This window comes from Lipophrys pholis (assembly GCF_963383615.2).
Source record: "Lipophrys pholis genome assembly, chromosome: 4".
In the NCBI taxonomy this organism is placed as follows: domain Eukaryota; kingdom Metazoa; phylum Chordata; class Actinopteri; order Blenniiformes; family Blenniidae; genus Lipophrys; species Lipophrys pholis.
Window position 1 is genome coordinate 35069552 of NC_137637.1, and position 27023 is coordinate 35096574.

At 41.9% G+C, this 27023-nt stretch overlaps 2 protein-coding genes across 2 annotated transcripts in view; one reads left to right on the forward strand and one right to left on the reverse strand.

Annotated features, from left to right (window-relative positions):
• Positions 1 to 2962: 2962 nt before the first annotated feature.
• On the reverse strand, positions 2963 to 4744 carry LOC308108938 (uncharacterized protein). The gene has a single exon (XM_080462268.1). It carries the CDS (start codon positions 4316 to 4318, stop codon positions 3596 to 3598), a length of 723 nt encoding a protein of 240 aa, XP_080318394.1. The 5' UTR covers positions 4319 to 4744; the 3' UTR covers positions 2963 to 3595.
• Positions 4745 to 7154: 2410 nt separating this feature from the next.
• Positions 7155 to 27023, forward strand: part of nisch (nischarin) — a 29041-nt gene continuing 9172 nt past the window's right edge. The window contains exons 1-19 of the mRNA XM_080462448.1: positions 7155 to 7274; positions 8121 to 8204; positions 8888 to 9070; positions 9586 to 9634; positions 10226 to 10389; positions 10495 to 10590; positions 11891 to 11986; positions 12066 to 12218; positions 14090 to 14158; positions 14341 to 14526; positions 15221 to 15349; positions 15550 to 15663; positions 19027 to 19213; positions 20528 to 20646; positions 21132 to 21220; positions 22483 to 22776; positions 23766 to 24073; positions 24350 to 24561; positions 25990 to 26417. Of these exons, the coding sequence (XP_080318574.1) occupies positions 7194 to 7274; positions 8121 to 8204; positions 8888 to 9070; positions 9586 to 9634; positions 10226 to 10389; positions 10495 to 10590; positions 11891 to 11986; positions 12066 to 12218; positions 14090 to 14158; positions 14341 to 14526; positions 15221 to 15349; positions 15550 to 15663; positions 19027 to 19213; positions 20528 to 20646; positions 21132 to 21220; positions 22483 to 22776; positions 23766 to 24073; positions 24350 to 24561; positions 25990 to 26417 (3041 nt within the window). The 5' untranslated portion in view covers positions 7155 to 7193. The remainder of the gene's footprint in view (positions 7275 to 8120; positions 8205 to 8887; positions 9071 to 9585; positions 9635 to 10225; positions 10390 to 10494; positions 10591 to 11890; positions 11987 to 12065; positions 12219 to 14089; positions 14159 to 14340; positions 14527 to 15220; positions 15350 to 15549; positions 15664 to 19026; positions 19214 to 20527; positions 20647 to 21131; positions 21221 to 22482; positions 22777 to 23765; positions 24074 to 24349; positions 24562 to 25989; positions 26418 to 27023) is intronic.

The following is a 27023-nucleotide window of genomic DNA, read 5'->3' on the forward strand; positions in this document are numbered from 1 at the left end:
CGAACTCCTCAGGAATCTGGCATAAAACTCCCAAATCAAAGATGAGAACGACACGATCTACTGTGACGGCAGTCAGAACGCGTGCGTCTCTGTGTCGTAGTGATCATTCAGACTGAGAAACCTTCTTTAACTTCCACCAACACTGCTGCCATGCTGAACTTCCCACTGTTCCACTTTCATTCAAATGTTTGGTTTTCCCAGGAGGAGGTCTGACCCCTCCCACCTCACACTTAGTCCTAAACACACCAATAAACTCGCTGCAGTCATAAAGTTGCTTCTTAACACTGAAGTTGATCCAAGCTCGGAGATGCGCTCTAATATAACCCGACGGTCAAATGCAGGATACACCCGGGGCAGGTCACCGGTTTATCTCAGAGCAAATACAAAGACACACATAATCATTCAAACATGCTTGTATCCGACCACTTTAGGGTCACAGATTAACCAAACAAGCATGGGAACTGTGAGAGTATGACACACTTCATGAAACAAGAAATAAAGAAATCCCATGCAGACGAAGGTGAAACATGTAAAGTCCAAACAAACAGGAGCGATAATGAGACACAGTCGGGAGAGGAAGGCTGAGGTCAGCGTAAAGGATGAACTGCAACCAGCACGAATACACAACTCACACACACATCAGGGACAGAACCGACTGAAAACACCCAGAACCTAAAGACGGAGGTCATGACACCCTGTTCTGTCCAAACAGATCATCGGGTTCAGAGGACGAGGGAAACTGCTGCTGTACAGCAGAACAATCAATCATGTGTTCTACAGCAAATCCAACAGGCACTACAACGGTCTGGAAATTAAATAGGAACATTTTATGTATTTGAAGTTATAGCCACAGCATTTGGAGTATTAAGTTCAGTAAAGTAAGGAAAGAGTTAAATTCCTGATGCACCAGCGTTGATATTAATCCCTGTTCTGTCAGCTGAACTGAAACGCAGCTTCTGAAGGTATTACCATGTGGATGAATAAGTTAGGCTGATAACAACTATTATAAAAAAATAACTTATTTGGCCTCTTTGTGGTGACGAAGGAAGTTCATGTCCTGCAGATGAAATATAAACACAACACACATAAAACCACAGGCCACAACTTCATATTTCTCATTTCATTTCAAATCTTTTCTCAGAAAGAGGAGCTGAGGATTCCCTGTGGAGCTCGTCGACCTGTTACCATTATTAGTTTATGACACACCAACACAAAGAGGCTTACGCCTCCCGTCCGTCCAGGGTGGGAGTGACCACTTCACTTTATATAATCCACTTTAGCGGCTCTGTGAGCAGCAACGCCTCTATCTGCTCTACAGGATGGCGGAAATCTTCTATAGAAATATGAAACACAGTTGAAATGCCTGCGTGGATCGTAAGAATCAGAATGACACGTTGGAATGTCAGTGATTCACATCAGCAGAGTGGCTGAGAGCGGAGAGCAGCCAGACTTCTCCGTGAAGCTGCTCTGTCTGCCTGCCGTCCTGCAGGGTCTGGTTCCTCCCCCTGAAAGCTGTGAACGTGCTCTTCACTCTGGCTGTTCACCAGATTACATGTTGTTAGAATGTCTCTTCAGTGTGATTCAGTGTTTAACCGCAGTTTCACAGCTGCAACACACACATCATCTGTCACCAGTGCAAATAGTGAAAACACTGCTTGATCATTACTTTTAACACTGGAAGAGAAAAAAGAAAGTTGTGCTGATTGAAAAGCTCAATATCAACTGTATTCAGAAAAGGAATAACTTCCTTCAGATGTGTCTATAAACACACCTTTTGCATTATTTTAATCTTCTTCTACAAATTCACCCAGTGAAGGAAACACTGAGGCGAGCTCGTGTTTCTACGGTGAGACAGCGTTTCAAATGTAGACGTCCTGAAAAACCATTGATTTGATTCGATCCACATCACTGCGTGCTTTTCTCCATGACGACGCAGTAACACTGATTACATTTGCAGTACAGCTGCTGTATTATAGCAGAACTCACAGGGTTTCTTTTGGTTTCCCACCAACAAAATCACATTAAATAATGAACTGACGTGTTTTACTCCGTCACTTCTGCTCCATCTACGCCAGCTTTGTCTGTCACGTTGTGTAATATTGGGTTTAATCATCTACGTGTCCTATATATAAGTGTTCTATATGTATGTTGTTTTATAGTAATAAAGCAACATATAGGTGTTTCCCAAAGTCACTTATTACGCCACAATTACACAAAGTTAATCTATTTCATTGGTTTGATAAAGTAAAAAAAGCCTCCTTATTGTTAAGACTGGTGAGAAAATAATTTCTTTGACTCTTATAGGGAAATAATTATTAATTTAAATAGCTAACATGCACTTGTACTAGGAATAGAAGTTATGTTTAACTTCTAATAACAACAATCTGGTGAAAGCTGTATATCTATCTGTGATTGGCCACGCTGACCGATATATTAAATATTAAATTAGATGTAGGTGTTTTTATACTTTATTATAAATGCAGAGCCTCTGATTCTCCACTAGTGAGATGCAGTGGGTTTGGACCTTCAGCATTACACAGACAACCACACTGTTATAGTTTTATCATCAGGACAATACTACTGTAACTAGAGAATTAAAGCTCCTTGTTCCAGAGAAGAGACACGTTGAGCAGCTTCCAGTGCAAAATTGGAAAAAATATTTAAATATTTAAATATCTTTTGTGGAACTTGATTTGTCAGTTACACGATCCCCCAAAGTCTTTTTTTTTTTTTTATCTTGGACAGACTTAGAAAATCAAACCTGTTATTTCAGTGAGGCTTTCTGGAGAATTCAATCCAAAATAATTTGTAAAATATAAAGTGATGTTTTCTCTTCTTGTTGTTTCATGATCTGCCCCGATGACTCAGTGACACACTGCCTCCATTCTGCCTCTTTATAAATAATAAAAACTCATTTATATTATATTCACAAAGAAAAACAATCACCCAAAGTTTTAACAATCACATATTTATTAATAATTTTTCTTTTTTTTGTTGGTAAATTTACAGTAAAAACCTTTTTTTTTTAAAGAAATCTGCCACAGCCAATCATGTGCAGCCTCCTCCACTCAGCTCGATGCAGATTGGCTGCCTGGGTTCACGCCCACCATCCAGCCCATGTCTCTTTGTGTGCAAAAATAACAACAGAATGCAGCACTTTACTGCACATAGACACAACACATCACCAAATGTGACCCCATCAGAAACTGTAAAAAATTCATTTTTTAAATAAAATAAACAAACAAAACAAAAATCCACCCAATAAGTTCATTTATTCTTTCATTCTGTTCAAGTTATTTTCTCCACACAGGATGAGATCAGTCAACTTGTTGTCTAAGCTTAGGCTCCTTGTTCTTTTTAACATTAAGTGCCACTAACTTACAGACAAATTAAGTCAAGAAGATCAGTGCAAGAGAAGAACTGCTGGAAACGGAATCATCTCATCCTGCAGGCAAACGTTTAAAACTTTAAGGCTGAATGACAGAACGAGATGGAGACCTTTTGTATTTTGTGACCATGAAGCAGAACAAACCTGTCCACGTTCAGTCTGAGTTTTTTGTTGTTTTTTCAAAGAGAAAGTATGAAAGTTTCCCCTTCAGGGCGTCAGGACGTCACAAAACTCAACAAAGTCCCTTTGCATGAAGTTCTGGCTCTGCAGCAGGTCGTCCTCGGAGGGGAAGTAGGGCAGACTGTCCTCCTGCAGACGCAGACTGTCCTCCTGCAGACGCAGACTGTCCTCCTGCAGACGCAGGCCCTCCTGGTGCAGTACCAGGATCGAGCCGGGAGGCGCTGTCGAGCCGTGCGGGTTGGGACTGTCCAGGAGGGCTCCCCGGGCGTTCTCCAGCACGCCCAGGTACGAGTCCATGTCCGTGAGCTCCGTGTCGCTGTCGGAGCCGCTGCCGCTGTCGCTGCCCACCGAGTCCGAGCGCATGTGCAGCATCTGGTACTTCTCGTGCATCAGGAACTGGTTGGTGTTCTTGGGCGCGCGCATCCCCCGCGCTCTGTTGCCCTGGACGTTGATGGGACGCAGGGCCACCTCCGGCGTCTGGAGGTTGCGGGGTTGATGATGATGATGATGATGATGATGATGATGTTGATGGTGTTGATGATGGCGCTTCGGGTGCTGTTGGTGATTATTGCGCCCTCTTGGCCACCCTCCTCCTCCTCCTCCTCCTCCTCCGCGCCTCTGCAGGCGCCCTCTGCAGCTCTGGGACCAGCCGTGCTTCCTGCGGCCGCCAGCGTCTCTGTGCACCGCCTCCTTGTCGTCCTGCTGCCTCTGCTGGTGGCAGATCTTCCTGCACATCATCTCAGAGAGCATTTCTTCCTTGTCAGGTCGCCTCTTGTTTGCCTTCACATCCTCCTCAGCCTGCTCGGTGTTTCACACAGCGACAGAGAGGCTGCTTCTTTCTGGGTTTAAATGACTCCCCCTCTAGTCTACCTTTTCACTACTCTTGCTCTTTTTTTCTTGACCTCTGGCTTTGGCTGGTGCATAGCCTGCTCTTCCTCCCCCTGCTGCGGCAGCTTGCCTGCTCCTCTGCCTCACTGTCACGCCCTCGTCCTCAACTGTCTCTATAATCTTTTGTCACCTCACAGCGAGTCAAACCAGCTCCTTGCTGCAGTAAATAGTGAGGCGAGCTGCGCTGCTGGAGTGTTTTCAAATGGTATTTTCGCTAAATTTGAGCTGTTTTGTTCCTGTGTCTCGGCTTTAGGTCAACAGCAGCAACTGTTTGAGCTCCGGACAGCATTGACTGGCTCTGCCTCCTGCAACCAGCCTATATAAACACATGGACGGATCCATTCAGACGTCCAACGCGGGGGGGGGGGGGGGTTGGAAGGCTTCTCCGCTACATATTCATTCCTTAATACACGTTGAATTCGGGAATATATAAACGAGTTAATAAACTAGTTAATAAAATACGTGCAGACATACATCTTTACCTTGAAAAGCTGTCAGGTTAGTCATAAAATCTGGAATAATAGAACCCCCCCTGAATCGTTTTGGAGTTCCGCTTCAGTTTTAGCTGCTGTAATCTGAGCCACAGCTGCTCCTGTCCGCCCCCTATCGACGGACACAGGAACAGCAACGAGGAGGAGGAGGAGCAGGAGGAAGAGGAAAAAAAGGAGTGTAGTTGTTGTCATTCTTATGGTTGTTAACTGTTATTATACTGCCATGCACATATAACATGATCCCGTCATGCCACTGGAGGAAACACTGATTTGATTGCAGTTTTGATTATGATAACAACGAGAACAATAACAACAACAACAATATTTATTAATATTGTTATTATTAATATCAACATTATCATCATCATCATTATTATTATTATTATTATTGTTGTTGTTGTTGTTGTTATACATTATCCTGAAATCCGTACAGTCTGAGAACTCTACCACATAACTCTAAATTGAAGCCATGTTCAGGTTATATGGTTGTTAATGCTCCAGATATGGGTCAGTTAGAAACACAGTTCCTCCACCATCTTGTGAGCATGAATGGTTTCAGCGAGCCGACTCCACCAGGTTGTGTATTTTGTGAACAATCCCCTTAACTTTTTTTGAATGGTTGTGATTTTTTGCAGACATTCCTGATCCCTTCACTGTGAAACACGAATGTTGTTCGGTCGTCAATCGTTCTGGCGTCTGGCGCCATCTAGAGGCCAAAAGTGTTGTTAACAACTACAAACTACGTTTTTCCACTAAAAAAGTATTTGACTCCAGTTTTCTGGAACTGAAAGTATCAAAGACTGAAGATCACAACAAAATGAATCAAACGAATAAAATAGAGACGATTTCTGTCAAACTATACATCCAATATAATTTATTTTAAGAAATAAAACAAATAAACATTGACTCACAGCTGTCAGTACAGAATTAACACTGGATGAAGTAAATACAAAATAAATGAAGGGCAATACATAGATATTTGTGAAAATGACAAAGCATCCATTATATTTGTTCTGAATGCGTCTGAAATTGCCTCCCATTACGTATTGTGTGTTCTGCAGTTTATTTTAGACTTTAGATAGCAGCAGAGTCCCAAAGTAACTGTAGTCAGGTGCAGAATGATGGTTGTGTTTTAACAGCATGGAGGCAGACTGAATGGAAAGCCTAGATTGGAGCTTGTCATTTCCCCAAATGAGTAAATATTAAGTAGTTTTTCTGCCCCGTTGGCTGATGGACTGGCTTTACCCTCTGATTGTTTGGGATTGGCTCGAGCAAAAACCTCATCTGGATGAAACGTTGTTCAAGATGGCTGAATGGATCTTTGTTTTGTTTCATTTGATTAATCTCACCATAGAAACATGTAGTTTGTGAGGAATTTGTTCAGATTTTGTAGTTGGCTACCATCACTCGATTATATAAATATTAATATGAATAATATGTAGTTTCAGGTTGACCAGGTTAACTTATACATACAAGAAATCCCTACCTGAAGGACTGTAGTTGTCGAAATAAACTGCTTGTTTGATGGACTTTCACCATTGACTTCAATTCACACATTCAGATGCTTAAAGATGTTTGGATTTCAGTTTCTTTTTAGTGGAGATTTTATTGTTTTCAGTCTGCAGCCTGAATGCAGTTCAATGAGGAACCTTCATCTTCCATACTTTCCAGACTCCACAAAGGGAATAATGTTATGTTGAGGGATAATACTCTGATGGTTTCTTGTTATAAAATGGTGGACGAGTTGATCCGACTGTCTTTATGTCTAAAAACCTGAAAGTCATAAAAATCTTGACAAATTTACGAATGAAGATTGAATAGGTGATTTACGAACTTTTGAAAAGAAACTCTTGACAGTTCTCGCGACGAATATAAACAATGAGACGAAAGAACAAAATGTCCCGAATATTAGACAATGAAAATTAATTCAGGCTGCCAAAGTTGTTCTTGTATCAGGCTGTATTGAACTTATGTCTCTTTCGATGTACTAAGTTGGTAAATCAATCGTGTGAGTGCAGCGTCGTGAACATTTAGTCAAAGTTTTGGATTAAAAATTTGTCTCGGAGAAACTTTAAATAAAGTTTTGTTTTTTCAATCCGCCAGCTGCGTCGCTCATCATCACAACAAACATGGCGGCGGGAGGCAGCTGACTGAGAAGAGACGCTGGTTATCCTCCCCAGACCTTTATTTATTCTTTTTTTTAACCACCGAGTAACACGTAAAAGTCCTCTCGTCTCGACGTCGACATGGAGCCCGTCCCGTTTCCAGAAGAGGTATCCGAGAGACAAGTGTCCGTCGTCGGCTCCGAGCTGGTGGAAAACTACACTGTAAGTCGGTACTGGTTAGCTTAGCATGTAGCCAGGCTCGCTGCAGGTCTGTCAAAGTGACAGCAAGCTGGAGTGGATGAAATGTAAACTGTGGTTAGTATAACATGTGTTCAAACACCCTAACAGGATTTCCATTCGTTTGGTTTTCTGCATTTGTATGTTGTTGGGAGAATCTTGCAGAGGAGCTAAATGCTAGTCGGTAGCTGTAGCACTAACCGAATGTCACAAAGCTTCACGTTCGTTTTGGTTTTCCTGTTTAACTTTAACAAATCTGGCTACAAACCCTAGCCCCTTTCCTCTAGGTAAATAATTAGAATTATCATCACTACCACCCGTCCATCCATTCATTCTATATTAATTCTCCATGTTCTCTCAGGTTAATTGGTCTTTCTAAGTTTCCTGAAGATGTGTGTTTGATGGCATTATGGGTGTAAACAGGGTGTAAACAGCCTTTGGTAATAATCAGCACCCCTCACACATAAGCATAAGGAAACCCTCAAGCCAGGACGGGAACCAGATTTATTCTTGCGATGAGGCATCATGCACCACTTGCTATCAACAGGACCGACAAACTGTTAAAAATTGGAATTGAGATCAAGTACTAAGAACAAATGTGTTAAATTTCATAAATTTTGTCAAAGTCACAAGTGTCAAAGTTCCAGGAAAACCTCAATGATTGTACCAGTATCATCCCGAACAATATATCAAAAAGCCCTAGTTACTACATGACCTAAATAATGAACCTTGTTAAATGTTCTCATAGGTGTTGATATACTCTTTGGACCATTCAGACTCGTTTATAATGTGGCCATGTTAAAAGTGAGTAACCTTGTGTTTGTGTTTTAGGTCTACATCATCGATGTAACAGATGGACCACACAAATGGACCGTGAAACATCGTTACAGTGACTTTCATGACCTCCATGAGAAGGTAGGCGACCACAGCGTGTCAGCCGATAACAACAACACAGACTCCAAGGAAGCAGTGTGCTCTTGTGATCCAAGGAATGGTGCACAAACAGTTGGCTTTGAATCTAGAAAATCATTTACAAAACAAAGTGTAGACCACAGTAACCAATTTTGTGATTTCAGGCTTTAAGGTGACTTTAGCTTTTAAACTCAGGAAGCTACAGATACACAAAATAACTTCCTCTATTTGCTTATGTAACATTATCATTTGACGTTGGCACAATATCTGTGCCAATTAATCATTAACAAATAGATAAATGTGTTTATCACAACAAAACGCAGTAAAATCAACTCCAACAGTGGTTGTTGGTGATTTAACAACAGAAGTTTACGTGTCAGGAGGACAGTCATCAGGAGCTTCACGTTTTCACTTTCTATGCAGAGAAATGAGCAACAAGCTTCAACCAGACGAATAATCAAACAAACCACTTGAATTATTAGATAAAATGGCAATGCAGTAGTTCACTGCAATTTTAGGCTCAACTTGATGTGTTTGTGTGACTTTTTTTAATTCGCAAATTCTAAAAGATATTTCATTTACTGTGACAAAGTGCATAAAAGAGCAAAACTTCAGCGTTTCTGTCACCAGTAAATGAGTGTTTAATATTATTATTGAAGTTTATCCTGACACTTGTGTCTCTCCAGCTGACAGCAGAGAAAAAGGTCGACCGAGGGCTTCTTCCCCCGAAGAAGATTTTAGGAAAGAACTCCAAGAGTTTGGTGGAGCGGCGGCAGAAAGAGCTGGAGCTCTACCTACAAACGCTCCTTCAACAGTTTCCGCAGGCCACGCCCACACCGCTCGCCAATTTCCTGCACTTTCACCTCTACGTGAGTTGGATCTTTTTCTGTTCCGGACTTCGAGTATAATGCCGTTTAGAAGTCAGCTTTTAGAAAATGTAGCTCTACTAAGAACATGAAATAATACGTGAGCAGCACTTCTTCACTTAGAGACTTGGGACACTGTGATCACATGGTGACGACAAACAGACCACCGTTGTCCTCTGAGCCCTCTGCAGTGCACGGCACAGGGAAATCCCTGTTCATGTGATTCATGATGAACAACATGTGACGATGTCAGAACAAGCATGGACAGCTGTGTTATTTAATTTCTCCACTTTATTATTCATTAATCTGTGAAGACTCATGTTGTTGCAAGTGTAACTGATGCTTCCTTTTAATGTCGTGTATGTTTTTCTAAATATAGTTTCTTTGGTCCCAGTTCAGAGAATGAAAGATTTAATCAGAAGTAAAGAATTCATTCTAAAGAACAGAGCAGGATTGGGTGCTAAAGATGTAAATTGCAGTAAACAAAAATACTTATAATGTTTTTTCTTTGTTTGTAGGAGATTAATGGGATCACTGCAGCTCTGGCTGAAGAGTTGTTCCATAAAGGTATGATCATCACCTCTGACCTGCTGCTCTAAGGTTTCAGGAGCTGCTAATAATGAAACTCCCTCAGTTAAGTCTCGTGTCTCCTGCCGTGGCTCTTCCTTCAGTTTGTGCTGATAAATTAACTGACCTATATTAGAATGATCCCTTTGTCTGCTTGTCTACAGTAAAGCTTCCTTCTAAACGTGTACATTTAGGTTTTCCCTGAGTGTGAGAAGTCATTTCAGAAAAGAGAAACTGCGACTCTTTATTGTCAAACTGTAAGTCAATTTAAACTATATGTGCATATTTGGTTCATCCTCTCCAACCAGGTTCTCGGTAGGGATTCAGTAGGTAGTAGAAGTTAGTGGGAAGAAGCCGTTTCCAGGTGAGGTGTGGGTGGTGTGGTGAGGGTGAGACGCTGCGGTAGCTGTAGCAGGTGCGTCTGGTGGTTAAACCTCAAAGGAAGGCTGCTTCCTCTCCAGATAGAAATCATGAGGACTGGACAGTGGAGGAAGTAAATGCTGGACTGCTCAGCAGTTTGTTTCACAGGAGCTGCAATCTTGTTCAGTTCATCATTGCAGATCTTTTTCTTTCTCTTTTTGTTGCGCCCAGGTGAGCAGCTGCTCCAAGCTGGCGAGGTGTTTTCTCTTCATCCTCTGCAGCTGTACTCCGTCACCCAGCAGCTCCGGCTGGCCAAACCCACCTGCTGCAACGGAGACGCCAAAACCGACCTGGGACACATCCTGGACTTCACCTGCAGGCTTCGATACCTAAAGGTCTAAAGCTTAAATCCCCACGCCGGAAGACACACTTTACTTTTGGGTCCCTCTCCGCTACAGAGGTGGAGAATGTTCTCACCAGGCTTCGTCTCCATTTGACAGATATCTGGCACCAGAGGACCAATCGGAACCAGTAACATCCAGGAGAGCAGCCTCCCCTTTGACCTGTCGTTTTTCAAATCACTGCTGCAAATAGAGGTAACCTTGCTCAAAACATGTAATGCATCACATATCATTCATAACCTTCCTTCATGCAGGTTGTGTCTTTGAGGCTTATTTTCTCAAGCACGATATATCAAGTGTTGAACTCTGGACGGCCGCTGTTGGCATGTTTTGCACGTCTCCCTCCTTCGGCACACCTGAATCTATTGATTATGTTATTTCCACGTACCCGGGTATTTAATAAACTGTGATATTTCTCTGCGTTGGGGCCTCACATTTACAGATAAACGCAGCTATGACTCACCACAAACGATGATTCCTGAAAACTCCGGCCACAGTGGAGCTTTAGAAAAACTCTGTCTCTGGATGAATCTAAAGACGGGAGGCGGAGATTCACATCGCAATTCGTGACATCGTGGTTTTTCCAGTATTCTGATTGGCTGTCATGTCTTCATGCCTCTCGTTACACTGCCCCCTACAGGTTTCGCTGCTCATTGTAGCTCTGAACCAGGTGTATACGCAGGTCTGTGTCGATAAAATGTTTTTGTAAACATAGAGGGGCAAATACCCGTTTTTGTAAAAACCTAGGTACGCGTAAACATGGCCCAGTATCTTAGAAAAGCCCAATGAGGAGCTCCTCGTTGTATCCAGGTTTGTTTGAGCAGGCAGAGACCTGGAACATGCCGGGCATGGCCTTCCATCACCAGAACACATTTAGAGACTTACATTTACTGTACAAAAAGATTCACACAATTAAATCAAAGTGCCAAACACAGCCGGTTAAAATTCTAGAAACAGGAAATCTGAATTGAGATTTATTTAATTTGTCTTTTAATAATATTTTTCTTTTTTTTACAAAATAAGAATAGAATGAAACAACTTTGGATCTTGTGAAGTGTTAAAGGGTTAAAGAGACACAAATAATTACTGCAGGTCATACAGGCCTGGGTGAAAAGACTGTGACTGCATTGACCACGTGACGCGTAGGAAGAGATGTACAAAGGAAGCAGTCCAAGAAGTGATATTTATTTATATATATATATGTGTAGTTATGCTGATGGTAAAGCTTTACTGACAGATAATGGTGATACAGAGAATACAAAGTGCAATGGAGATTAAGGTGGTCACAGCCAGTTATCAGTCTTACTGCTCTGTTATAAACAGCATATATGAATGTTTACTCCATGTTTAAACCATAACTTTTGACTTGTCATTGAGTCTGAGCAAATATTGAACAAATTATTTTTCTCACACACAAGAAGATTCCCAGTTCTTTATGTGAACAGATATCCACATATCCTTTTATTTAAAACGTAATGTCTGTGTTTGTCTTTAGATCAGTGAGTGCACCTCTCATCAGATTCAAGGTCTGCCGTCGCTGAGGTCCAGTCTGGCGACTATGAGCATCCATCGCGCCACAGAGACTATGATGGTACAGTTCTGCTGGCGTCCCAATCTACAGTGTGTCGTGAGCAGGAAGTACACTGACGTACGGTTTGTGCGTTTTCCAGTCTGTTCTGGTCCCGGAGGCGAGCGAGTTCTCTCAGTGGGAACCGGAGGGGTCGGACTCTGGATGTCCCGTCACTGCGGTGATCCCGGTGTGGAGAAACCTGACCACGCTGGACATGAGCCACAACTGCATCAGCCTCATCGACGGCTCCGTGGTGAGACCAGCATCCAACACGCCTGTACAGAGGCGCACATAACTGCCTTTAACCAGTCTTTACAGGGGAAAAAGGATCTTTTACAGATTGTACAGGTGGATTAAAAGAATTAGATTATGATTTAGTTGAAATTGTGAACCTTCGTATGTGAAAAAGCCTTTTTTAATTTAATTTCTTTGTCATTTTAGCTTCTTAGTGATGAAAACTGAAGAAAAACCTGAATAACATGTTAAATTAATTAAGATAACAAGATTTCTTTCCTGTAGTATTTTTTACCCTTGTTTATTGTCACATGTATAAACATGATGTTTCTATGTCTTGAACAGGTTTGTACATAGATTCACAAATGAAGCCAGTTTAAGTAGTTGCAGGTCCAGTTCAGTGCCGTTTTAGGCAGCGAGCCGTCCAGCCGACGGTCAATCTTTGAAAAAGAAAAAAAATGGCGCACAGCTGCTCGAAGCCGTCTTAAATATGTGTACAGTGGAACATCGGATGAGGGAAACCGTGGTGCACGGAGAGGTTTGAACTGTTCACACCTTAATGAGCGGAAAGCCTCCCGCAGCATGATGCTGCTGCTGTGACGTTTACTTCAGTCAGACACTAGTCCTGTGGGCCAAAACCGGCCGTCAACGGCTCCAGTCCGGCCAAACCACCGAGCAAGGAGGTTCTGTAGGATTTATAGGAGGGTTTTTTATATTTCACTGTGTTTTGCACCAGAATGTTTCATTGAAATTGACTTTATGTTGAGATTTTAGTCATTTTTCAGTACTAATTGTTTGATTTGTCAAAATTATAGACACTTTCGTCACGTACACTGTGTACTACCACAACAAAGTAAAACTTTCAAGTGTACATTCAAAGGTTATTATAGCAACATGTGACCAGTCCAGCCACTCGAGATGAAACTAGACTCTATGTAGCTCCCGAAGTCAAATTTCATTTAGTATTTATTATTTATACATCTTTGTATATATTATATACGTGTGTTTATATAATATACATCTTTATATTGGTTCAGTTATGTGCTATTAAATAAGTATGTTTCTTCCATAACATAGTCGGTGTTTGTAGGACCAGTTGATGTTGAATGAACCAATTTATCACATGCCATAATGTAGTATTTAGTCTTCTGCGTTGCATTAGAATGCTCCATTTAAGGTCTATTTCTTTTTCAGAATGTTTCCAGGGGAGGCCCCCAGGGCACTCATTTGACATTTATTTGACCAGCACTGGTCGACCCCCAATTGCTTTGTGTCACGTGCGTCTGATTTACTTGCATGTGCATGATATTGATCAAAATACTCAAAAATGACAAACCTGCACTAAAAGGTGTGCTGGTTGCTGTGACCGGAGGTCAGGGCATGCTGCCCTTTATTTTGACCTCTCTTTTGTCACAAGGGTAAAACAGTCAGCCAGGTTCATTTCGATTGGGCTAAAAGCACAAACTGATATATAACCATATTGATAACGTCTAAATGAAAATAAATTTTTTTCCTTCGTTTGAATGCAAAGGACTAGGAGTACATTCTGAAAATGTTCATATTCCATACATTTTTCACACAGTCTATTTTGAGCAACTTGAAATTTCTAAAAAAGAAAATTTAATCAGAAAGTTTCTCTTCAGTTTAAAGTCTGGAAAAGCAGGGCGTTCTGCAACTCTTACTACAACAGTGCGCCCCCAGTGGATAAATTAGGAATCGCAGTTACTTTCATGAGACGTAAAAAGCAGTAAATGTTGTCCATGTATTTTTATAGTAAACAATGTCATCCTGAAGTTTGGATTAGAACTTAAACTGTGTTTAAAGGAGTGAAGGAGAGTTTTATCTCCATCAGAATGTGTGAGAGGATTTTCTGCTTCTCGTCTCCTGTAGAAACTGATTCCAAAGGTGGAATTCTTGGACCTGAGCTACAACCAGCTGTCCTCCGTGGAAAACCTCCAGGTATGTGACAACTTTAACAAGAATATGCCTGCTTGATTAGGACGTGTTGGAAAGTGATGAGATTCTTTGTGTTTAATGATTCTCCCCGTCGGGTTTATCTCTCAGTTCTGAACAAAGGAAAGGTAAAATCAGACGGGCCGGGCTTTAGTCATCACTGATTGTCACTTCTTTCATCACTGCAGCACCTCTACAATCTGGTCCACGTGGATCTGTCCTACAACAGCCTGCGGGCCCTTGAAGCTGCTCACACTCGTCTGGGAAACATCAAAACCCTGAGCCTGGCCGGTAACCAGCTGGACCGGCTGACCGGTCTCACCAAGCTCTACTCTCTGGTCAATCTGGACCTGAGCCACAACCAGCTCAGCCAGGTAACGGTAACAGCGCCGGAGCCCAGCTGGTGGCGCTGGAGCTATCCTGCTGCTCCGGTGGCGACAGCCACAGAGATCCATTCAGAACAGGCTTCAGCACCTTTTGGGAAGGTTTTGGTTCTACCTTAGAGTTCACCAACCTCTTTGTGGGAAACATGTGAAGTCGCAGTAAATCCAGTTACGTCATTATTAGTTTTAGGAATCATTAAAACACCCCCGCCTGCTCTTTAAATCTGATTTAAACTACCACGCATTCAATCATTTTTAGGATTTTTAAAACCTTTAATTGCTAATTTAATTTGTTCAAATATTTATTTTGAATAAAAAGTGAAATCTGACATTTTCACTGTATTTCACAAGATTGAACTCTTTTCTATTGTCGGTTCATCACAAACTATTCTGGATATAAACATGCATTAGTAGAAATTAAGGAAACGCTGTAGGAAATTATGATTGGTAAAAAGTGTTAAATATTCTTTTACCAGTTCAAATTGGACCAGTTAGAAGTTCTTTCCTATTGTAACTCATTTTGGGATTTTATTCTCCTTTTCAATGAGATGAAAAGTCCCGAGAATAAATATCCTGTTTGTTGGAAAAATCTTGTGAGAAATCCTGAAGATGAACTTTTTTCTTTTAATATCCTGGATGTTTTTTTTATCATTATTTAATTTGTGCTCTTTTGTTTTCTATCAAGTTGGAGGAAATCAAGAACATCGGCTCCTTGCCCTGTCTGGAGAAACTTAACCTGTCCAGTAATCCCATGTGCATCATCCCAGACTACAGAACCAAAGTCCTGGCCCAGTTTGGAGACCGTGCAGCAGAGGTACAACCAGAACCACAGCACCATTTCACATTGCATGTTTATTACTACGTCGCCTGTTGGAGCACAGAAATGTGACTCCACCGCTTCACCGTGTCTCGGCTGGGCTTTTCTGACTGACGGGTAAAATACAGCCACTCTCCAGGTGATAATCTGCTGCGGCTCTTTGTGGACGTTGATGTTTTGTTTTGTGTGCCTGTCAGGTGAGTCTGGACACTAAAGTGACCACGGAGAAGGAGCTGGACACAGTGGAAGTGTTAAAAGCCATTCAGAAAGCCAAAGAAGTCAAAGACAGGATGAGCAGCAGCGAGAAGAAGGTACGCCGAGGCGCCGTCTGCCTCCCGTCATGGTGTTTCTGTCTCACTCTCATATTTCTTCTTACGCTACATGGAAAAGTGTGCCTGTGATTTAAATCGGAGGTGTTGCATCCTGGTCCTTCAGGGCTTTTGTCCTGCGTGTTTTTTTTGATGTGTCTTCATGCATCATAGCTTGATTATGAGCTGCTTCTCACACAGCGGCGCTGGAGCAGCGAGGCGCTGATGGCAGGCAGGATAACGTCCCTCAGGAACTTCAGTTGACTCTTCTGGCTTAAATGAGACTTTTTTTTCCTCTTTGTAAATCTGTGTCAGTAGCGCAGTGTATGGAGCCCAAGGCTGAGTTCTTTCCTGCACATTGAAATGAGACCATTTTCACTTGATTGAGTATTTTTATTAATATCTCCAGGGTGTCCTTGGGCTCCTTGTAATGAGGACGGTACAATCTAGAACTACAAATCTTAATTATTAGTCATTAGAATTGTTAACCATGAAATCTGTTGTCTTGGTTTAATGGCGTTCTCCTCATTATTTCATCACTAACAGATCTCCAAATCTTTAACATAAGCAGACGTTGTGTTTTCTGATTCCATTCTCCTGATGTGTTGAGGGACAATAAGTGGACAGTTTCCACTGGCTCACCTCTTTTCATTCATAAGTTTCCACTTCAGCTGCAGAGAAACGGCTTTCAGGCTCACATGTTGAGGTGACAGACGGTTCAGGAGCTGAATCTGGAGCCGCTCTCACACAGAAGGGATTTTCATCATTTTAGATAATGATGATAAGAATAATGCATTTTATTTATCAGGACACAAACAACATGCTAAATACGAATAGACCAGAATTCTGCAACCTGCTGCTCTGCAGCCACATGTGGCTCTTCAGCCCCCCCTAGAGGCTCCCTGAAACGTCTGCGTAAATAAATATTTTACTTTAATTATGATTTTATGTTCACACCACACCGTTGATCAAAAATAGTCCAAACTAAAACTGTTGGACTCATTAAGAGATGCAGCAGCGACTAATGCCTGAATAGATAAAGCAGCTAAAGCAGCCAGCGTGTATAAAACAGCTCAAATGTTAAAAATGCTAAAATCGGTTCCAGAAGCAAAAATAAATCTAATAGGATTCTTCTAATTTGTTGCAATAAAATGTCCTAAATCTATCCTCAGTTTTCATTTTGCAAAGATTTTCTGGGGCGTTTCATTTTTCCTTCATTATAGATAATTACGCTTTTTGGCTCCAGACAAATTTAATTGGGTGGAAAATCACAAAAATGTCCTTTTTGATCCTAAAAGCTAAAGACCAACACTGTTTAACATGAGTACATTGTGTAAAACTAACTACAGTCACACTCATTTCTTAAGTTAAAGCTTTTTGTCTGGAGAAAAGATCCACCTGCAACAGGAGTTCTGTCAAAGCTTTTGTACAATCTTAAACACTACTGGGTCCTACTTTACTACAATATATGTGTTTTCTGAGCAGCTCTGAGTATAACGTCCTCCAGAGCAGCACGTCGATCAGGAGCACCGAGGAAGAGAAGTTTTATTGAAGCGAACTTGGAAAACACGAGTGTTTATTTTAAGATGAGAAGAGCCAAGTTAGAGAAATCCTCCACAAGTCACGCCTGTTTTTAAAACTCCAAAGAAATGTGGGAGTTACTAAATATAATCATTTGCCTGTTTAAAGGTTGAAGTTTGGTACGTTTATGTAACGGGGGGGGGGGGGGGGGGGGGGGGGGTGTTGAGTTTCTATTTGAACCCCTCCAAAGGCGTATTAAATAATCTGGCTGAACGTTTCCAGGATCGTTTGTCATTTGAGCCGTAATTAAATGACGACGATCAGAATTACTCGTCTATCTGCAGACATCTGACTCACTTTGATTGGAGATATAAACGAGTCTCCGGACGGAGATGAAGTCACATGACATTGATCCACCTGTTCTTGCTATTTCATCCACTCACTTTAAGGTCTTCGAAGGACCTGCAGCCAATCACAGCTGGGGAACAAACAACCAGAAACTGAGGCATGAATTCAGATTGTGTACAAAGAGAGAACATGCAAACCTTTCTGAGCTGCTCTTTAATATTCCAGCAGGTTGGAACCACAAGCTCTCATGATGAGACGACAGTGATCTCTACTGCCCCCCTGTGGCGCCTTAAATTACTTAGTTTCACTTTTTGGGGGGGAACTTTTGAAACGCATTGTCACACTTAAGTGGAATTTTTTCAAGTTTCACAATATTGGATCGTTGTATTGTTTATTATTCAAAGGCAGATAAATAGACTTTATTGATCCTAAGTGTTCTCAGTTGTTGTGCTGCAGCATTGACAACAGGAATCGCACAATGAACACACAAACATATAAACAATATTTAGTGGGGGTAACTAATTACTGCTGCTACTACTACTATTAGTATTATTCTACCGAAAAAAGATATGTTACAGAATAAAATATAACATAAACTACACATATATTATTTGATGTAATATCATATTATAATTCAGTAATACTATATGCGTACTTACATTATTAAGAAGTATATAAAAAAAAAACTATACACACGAGTAATGAATATTTTTACAAGATTAACAGAAAAATTCACAATGAAGAAATGCATAAGAAGCCAAGGGCTTGGCGTGAGAGTGGACGTAGAGGGGGAAGTCCAGCGTGTCAAAATAAGCAAAGATCAGAACTACTTCCTGTACATTTCTGCTCGTTCATAAAAGATAACATAGGATCGAAGTACTTTAGCTGTATGTCGGGCACTTTAATAATGACTTTGCCCCCAGAACAAACCTCCTTCTCCTCAACTGCCCCAAGACTCTGGAACGCCCCCCCCCCCGACCACTAGAGGGCTCCACAAACTACAGACGCTTTTAAACAACTAAAAATCTACCTTAAAAAAATCCTTCTATTAATTGTGTTTTATTTGTTCCTTTTAAACTTTATTTTTATTTCTTTGACTTACCTTTTAATTTTTTTTCCTGTAGCACTTTCAGATTATTTAAATGTAAAGTGTGTTATAAATTTTATTATGATTATTTATTTGCATAACATTCACAAGTTGGAAGACAAAGATCCACCAGGTCAGAATATTTATTGTTGACGACGCCATTTCTGCACGCATGCGACAACTTGCATCTCAGATTTGTCTCAAAAACGCCACTCTGCATATTGAAGCTGCGAGTTAAACGACTGTAATGTGACGTTTGTAAGTTGTAAATGTGCAGCGCAGAGTGTTGAACCTCAGGGAGGCTCTGTGCTGATGGAGCTGATGGAGCTGATGGAGCTGCTGGTTCCAGCTCTCTGATGGGATGATGATGATGATCTCTGAAGGCTTCCTCCTCTCTGTCCTCTCGTCAGATCAGTGAGGAGACCAGGCTGTCTGCTGCCGCACCTCTTCACCCCTCCCCCTCCTCCTCCTCCTCCTCTCCCTCCTTCCTCTGCTCCTCTGCTGCTGCACCTCCTGCTGTCAAATCCTCTTCCTCCTCCTCCTCCTCCTCCTCCTCCTCTTCCTGTCCGGCCCAGCAGGCTGCCTGCTCCAGCCAAGGTAATCATGTATGTATCAGGCTGTGCAGTGCTGTTTTTTGTTTTTTTAAAGCAGATGCATGATATTGAAAAAATGTTGACAGGTACTTTGTCTCTCTGGAGCTACAAACAATATCTAACTTATTTTCATAACCAATCAAGCTCCCACAGATTTCCTCAACAGTTTATTTCTAGCAGCCCGGAGCTGTTTGACAAAAAGTAAGAGTGGAAGACGTCACAAACAAATGGTGCAAAACTACCCAAACCCTGAGGTCACGAGGACATAAAATAGTGGAAAACTTTGCCGCTGCAGCCTCTCTGCTCGGCTTCATTCCATTTGTGATTAAGACGGTTTGTCACTCACCAAAGTTGCTCCTTTAACTAATAGTTTTAGACATTTCTTCTTGGTGTATTGGTCAGGAAAATACGTATTTGAGTTTCAGGCAAAAGGTTTATCTTTAAATCAAACATAAATCAATTTATAGATAAAGATAAATGTAACTTTAGCACAAGCTTATTAATCACAAATGTCCAGCAGATTATAATAGATGCATCAAATGTAAAAAAAAACAAACTTAGAGACTTTTGCTACAGAAACTGTCAAATGCATGAAATAAACCGTGTTTATTTAAAATAGCAGCTTTTTGTCTCTTTCCACTGTGGAGTTCTGAGCTTTTCACTCTTAACTGGCTTTTCTCTGTGATTCTGATCACCTGAACGTTCCTCTGGCGTGGAGCTGCAGGGGAAACTGGAAACACGTCCTAAATCACAAAACCTGCTGCAGAATAATAATAATTAAAAAAAGAAAAGCATTGAAAGAGCAGAAATAGGTTAAATCCACCGATGTGCTGATTTTATATCTGCTTTTGCTTTTAAACCAGCTCAGTGCCGTTTTCACATAACTTACCACTTCTAGCATCTTCACACAAGTGTTACTTCTATTCTTGTTTCGACATGGAACTTTTAAAACGTTTAAACCTGGAAAGTCGAGGTCAAAGTCTCTTCTCCCCTCGATGTCGAGGGAATAAAGTGTGATGAAGACCAGGGATTTCAGCTTCATGTGTCTCATCGTAGGACCGTAAGAAGCAGGACTTGGAACTTAGAGGGATTCTGGCTGCTTGTTGTGTCACTAACCTTCTTTTATTGGCTGATCACACTAATATCTTTGTTTGACATGCAGGACCAGACTCTGCTTTTGCTCAGTCCTAATTTTACAAATAAACCAGAATTTAAAGATCTGGTTCAGAACTGTTCCACCCTCGATCTGTGTGTCGCTGAAGAGTTTACAAATTTCCCATCGGCCGACACCGCTGATGTGTGGCGTTTCCTGTTTTAGAAGTGACGAGCAGAGAAGAAGCCCCCGTTCCCCCCAGCCTCCTCCCTCCTGTGGACGCCGCCCCGCCCCCTTCAAGCTCCAACACCAACGCACACCTCCTGTCTGCAGACCGTGCACAGGTAAAACACACACACCTGGAGCAACAACCAAGATACTTTTATTTTATTTTATTTTTTATATTTTATTGTTTTATATTTTTTATTAATTTTTTTTATTATTTTATTAAAAATTTTTAATTATTTCATTTAGTTGATTTTTTTTATTATCTAATTTATTTAAATTTTTTTATTTATTTAAATTAGTGTTTTATTTTAAACTGGTTGGATTTGTGATTGCACTTGTTTTCTTAGGAACATTTCACATTGTTCACGTTCAGCTTTATTAAAAAGGCATCAAATGTGATCATTTTAAGGATTTCCTTGTATTTTTTTCCAGTAACACAGAGAGAAAAGAGTTGTTTGTATTTATTCATCATTAAGCTTTTATTTTCCAGGTCTGGCCCCCTTGAGCTCAAATTGAGCTCTTTGTGGCTCCTGATCTGAAATGAGTTCAACACATCTGGTTGAAAAGTTTGTGTCATGTTGTTCTGTGTGTTTATCTGCAGGTAAATCAACCTGCTGTCTGTCCGTCCAGTTCTGCACAGCCTGGCGCCCCCACCACTTCTACCTCCACCACGTCTCCAGCCGCCGTCTGGTCAGTCTGAACATCCAGCAGTCACACCATCACGTCTTAGAAACGGTTCCTTCTCCATCATTACCGTTTCTTTTTGAATAGTTCTGAATGCGTGGAGTATTATTCCAAAGAGTGACGCCAGCATTACACGTGTCACCTGATTGTGTTAATTGTTGGGTTAACATTGATGTGTGTGTTCAAAGCACCAAGCAGAGGAGGAACACCAGCAGGCCTGCAAGTGTTGGAATCAGAAGAATTTATGATGAAACTGTGTGGAAATGTGTGTGACTTAGTGCTCGTAGGAACCTTTAACTGCTGCAGTGGTTCCTCTCATAACTGCTCCTAGTTTTACTTCACAAAGGAAGTACAGGCCCGATATTCCCCGTGCAGTTTGCTTTTATTCACCGTTTGTGTCGGTGGCCGCCCAGTGCATATTCAGCTCGGCTGCTCATCCCACAAATGCATGTTCTTTAATAGCATGGCACCTTTTGATTGAAAATAAAGACACTTTCCAATGATGCAAGGTTATTTTTTCCAAAAAGCAAACTTGAGCCAAAATGAGCCACTAAACACGAAACCCTGACTTGTTTGTGACGTTCGCTCACTGCTTCCTGTCGGTTCCAGACGATTCCTTCAGTCAGGAAACACAACATTCCATTCAGTTCAAAACAATCAACTTACTCATGATGACGCTGGTCCTTTCTGTCTCCGCCACACGTTTTCCATGTGCTTGTTGGACTTGGCAGGAGCAGCGCCACCAGAGGTTCTTTCAGGTTGAACTGGGTGGGATTCAGACCTTCCAGATGTGACTGCTCTGTCCTCCAGGCCACCACTGCCCTGCTGTGGTTCACATGGCAGAGAAGCATCCTATTGATCATAAACTGATGGAGACCAGATTTAATAAGATTTTATATCCTGCCACCGTTTTTTTAATGTGTAATGATACTCTGTCGTTATTTTGCTTTCATTTTCAAATAAAGTGATTTCATTCATAGTGGAAGCAGCAACTTTAGTCTTATTTGACAAATTTGAAAAGCCAAACAATCCAAACCGATGAAGACTCTGTCAGCCGCGTCGTTTCAAACAGAAAAAGGATTTAAATCATCCTTTATGACACCAAGTGCACAGAAAATACACAAACTGCTCCTTAGAGATGTTTTCCCATCTCCTCTGCCATTGTCTCATCCCAGCTCTCCAGGCAGCTTTACTTTCTCTGTAAATTAAGTTTTTAATTCGTCTCTGTAATGTGATAATGTAGTAATCTTCCTCCCTCTGTCCTACAGCTGTGTCTGCTCCTCCTCCTCCTCCTCCTCCTCCAGACCGTTGGAAGCCAGCTGTTGGTCCTGCCTTGCTCCACGGTGTCCTCTGCTTCCCCCTCACCTACTTTCCTTGTCCTCCTCCAACAAAGACTTCATTACCCAGCTCTCCCAGCGCCTCGGCTCCACGCTGACCGAGCGGAAGATGAAGGAGGAGGAAGAGGAGGTGAATGAGGTTGAAGAGAGGGATGAAGAGGAGAACAGCTGTGAGTCCAGACAGGTTCAGTCTCCTGTGGAGAGCACTGAAGTGAGCAGTCCCAGGTAATTCAACAGGAGCCCCACGAGGTTATAAAACCCTGGAGATGCTGCTGGTTGTTTCTCAGAGCCCTTCAAAGAATAATTGTTCTGCTTTTTAACTTGGATTAATAGTTATTAGCCCGAGTCCTCTAAACAAACACACTGTGGTGTTCTAAAGTCATCATTTTGTTGTCACACATTTTGAACTGTGATATTTTAACCCTCAGATGAGTGGATTTATTTAGATTTTATGGCGGTAGAACTGTCAAAAAATGAGCGATGATTGAGTGAATCTGCCCATTTTTCCCCCCAAAAAACTTTGATCTGAAACACTCATGGTACGAATTTGTGAGGAAGACAGAAGGTCAGAGGTCAATGTGATTCAGTACACTGACACGAGGCCTCATTCTTTGCTTTTTGCTAATTTAGAGATTGTTTGTATTTCATTTACATCAAAGATATCCTCCAGATTTCAGTGTTATTCAGACAATTGCTCAGTATTGAGTTGCGTGTCAGGTAACCTGTCATTGAAGCTGTTCTAAAGAAGGAAAAACATTCTTCCTTTGCAGTGAATAACGAGGAGCACGTATGACACAAAGAAAGTCACCAACGTCACATGATTGTTATGAAGTGTTTTTATTGATCAGATCTCTCCAGAGTTTCTGCCTTTATCTCACGCCTGATTTGCTTCCTGGTCTCTAAAGTGTTATTTTTTATTTCAGTAAAGATTGTGCTGGTATCTAGATTTGAATTTCTACTCATTTGTGCTAAATCCTTTTTAATTTCTCTATATTACACTGTTTTGGTGAGATTTGTCAACGTCTCACATGCTTTTCTGACTCTTTTTGAGTTTCCTTGTGTTCATGGTCGTAGTAATCAACTCTGCAGTCACTGTGCCGTCATATCGATCTTCATCAGGTTTAATAAGAACTGCCATTTGTGTTTACTTATGAACCAAATCATTTGGTACTAAAAGCTGCTTTTGCTCTGTTGTTTTGTGCTCGTTATTCCAGTCCGAGCTCCAGAGACGGTTACTTTGAAATGAGTCTGGATAACTCTGTGGAGGAGTTGGTTGGCTCCTCCTCCTCTTCCTCCACGCCGCTCCCGGCTCCAGTTACTGAGGAGCCCGGCGACCATCAGGATGAGGAGGAGGAAGAGGAGGAGGAGGAGCAGGAGATCGGGGTCAGCAGAGTTCTGTGGTGCTGCTGTGTTCAGGTAGATGAGGAGGTGAAGCAGAGGGAAGCATGTCTGGTGCTGACAACCCGCCTGCTGGGCCTCCTGTATCTTTCTCCTGATTTCATGAGGACCAACGTGGACGCAGGTGAACAGAGACTCAGTCAAACTTTACTCCTACAACCTGTTTGGACCTGTTTTTCCTACCGTAGACTGCCTTTAGGGAGCTCCTGTCCTGGAGGGCCGCAGCCCTGCAGGACTTCCTGGATGGTTCCTCACCGAGTTCAACAGAGAGCCTGATGACGAGCCGCTCATTCTGAGAAGCTTGGAGACATGGGAACCTGCAGGACGGCGGCCCTCCAGGACCTGAGGTCCACACATGTGCTTTAGGGAACTGAGGAGTCATTTTCTCTTCTGTTCACAGGCCAGGATCAGAGTCCGGCGGTGGAGGAGGTTCTGTCCAGCCTGCAGGTGGACCTCCTGCTGCCCTACTCCCATCTCCTGCTCTCCTCCAGAGCACAACTCCCAGACTCTTGTCTTGCTCTGCAGCTCCAGGGCAGGTCGACCCGCTGGTTCATCTTCTCCAACGCCGAGGAGCTCCGAAGGACGAGAAACGAGCTGACAGCTCTGCTGCAGGTCAGACGGAGGAACACACCAACTGGTTTTGCAAAGATTTAAAAAACCCAATGTTTTTAATATTACACTAGGCTGTGCAGTACGGCGATAGTGAAGGATCAGAACGTGTTGATAATCTGACAAAGCAGAGAGAGCCAAGAATCATATGTAGAACACTATCTATATGTCGTAGCTCTACGCTGATCCACAGACCAGTGATTCCTCTACATTCTTAATTCCTCGCCTCCACTCCTTCAAAATAATTCAAAAGGTAATGAAATGAAAGAAGTCTCACTTATTTAAGTTTGCATTTTTACTTGACTCTTTTCTATAAGTTATTTAGTGTTTTGGTAGTTAAATCCTTTAGAAATAACTTAAATATCATTTTGCAGAATTGCCTTAGTTTATACAAGTTGAGATTTTTATTTTCCCACTTGAAATAAGACTTTTCACTGTTCATGTGAATACGACCTCAAAATCCAGGCGCAGTTTATTTGTTCTGTAGCAGGAGTAACGTTATCAGAGTTATTTACCTTTTAGTATGTTTACGTTATTTGCACACGTTGGCAAAATTGCACAAATGATTGAAGCTATAATATGTTGAGAAAGGCTCTCTGGCCTAAATGATCTTTTATTGTTTCTGTTACATGTGGTAAAGGTTTGTTTGCTCTGTTCAGAAACTTGCAAATGAATCTCAAAACTCAATGTGACAAAGAATCATGATGTTATTACAAACAAATCCTGATATATTTTTGCCATACCCCCCCCCCCCCCCCCCCGAACTACTGCTGATGTTCTGCAGATTCATTCAGTTTCATATCGTGTATTTAGGTGTAAATTTAGTCCCTAAGTTTTCCACCTTCCACCATAAGTTGGTGTTTTAAGTCCCTCGGAGGAATGTGTGAATGTTTACTGTTGTTTTCTACATGATGAGCAAACACACGCTTTTTAACCACTGGACCCAGTTTCCACCGCTGCAACTACAAACCAGCATCCATCTTCTGTTTCTGCTTCACGGCTTTGTTTTGTGCTGCAGGAGCCAATCAGAGCTGAATGTATGAAGGCAGGGAGCAACCTGAACAGGATTCCAGAGCAGACGCACTCCGATTGCTCCATGTGTCAAACAGACAGGCAGTTAGACTGGGAGTCACCAACCTTAATGTTTGTGGACAGCAGGAGGAAACTGGAATAGAGAGAACATGGAAAGAGCCAAAGCGAGACTCCAACTAGGGACCACCAGTCATGACCGCTCCAGCCTCCACCACCGCAGCCTCTTTTAGAGCCAACATACCAAATGCTATCTGGAAAATGGAGCTTCAGTATCTGTCGTGTGTTGCAGAAACAAATGAGCATCTGTGGTGATAAAAAAACCAAATGTGTGGACGATCACAAAACATGTCGAAGCTTCAACAGTTACTGAGTCCAGTCTTCCTCACTCGTATCTTCCAGGCGACTCGCTCAGACCCGGAGCTCCCCGACACTCCTCAGCTCCTTCCTCGGTCGCTTCTCAACTCCTGGGAGCTGGAGGAGAGCCAGGGAGCCCAGGGAGGCTACACTGCCTACCTGCAGCCCTCTTCCTCCTCCTCGTCTTCCTCTTCCGCTCCCAGCACACACCTGCACCTGGTAGACTTCTCACCTGAGGAGTCTGGACTCCCGTCGTTGCTCTTCCTCACTCACCGACACCTCTGGATGTTGAGGATGGCCCTCAGAGAGCTGGTGGGGAAGGAGATGAGCAGTCCTGGTCTTCATGGCTCCTCCTCCTGGTGCAGACTGGTCCGGGTTCCCCTGGGCTCCGTGGTGCTTCACCCCAGAGAGAGAGACCCTCGGGCCGGGGACAGAAGCACCTCGGCGTGTCCAGACCCACAACACAGCCGCAGGTAGAGGAGCTGTGAACAGATGGAGTCTCTGAAAGGTTCTGTACCTGGAGGTCATAGCAAATCAAACCACTCCACTTCTTCACAGCTGATTCTGAGACCAAGGAAACCTTATATTCAGACTTACACAGTATTTTTTAAATTAATCATATTGAGTTAAAACCAGAGAATTAACTCATTCTCTTTCATTATCTTCTGAATTTGAATTTTACTTTGACACTCTTCAGAAAACAAAACAGAACAAGTGAAACTCGGTTGTCCAACTAATCAGCTGAAGGGGTGTCGGTTGAAATAAAACTTATTCACAATAATCAAAACAAAGCTGTCGTGATAATGTCACACAGACGACAAAAGCAAACTGATATTACTATTTTTACAATACCCATTCAATATATACTATACACAAGTTTTATATATACAGTTTATACATGCACATCAAACATATACATACATGCATACTTATACACATACTCATGAATGTACATGACATGTACATAATATTAATATACTATTGAAATTTCATCAGTTACATTTTAAATACAAAATATAGTGGCAATATTTCAATTAATGATATTCTCTATCACAATATATACCTTTTATCATGTTTAT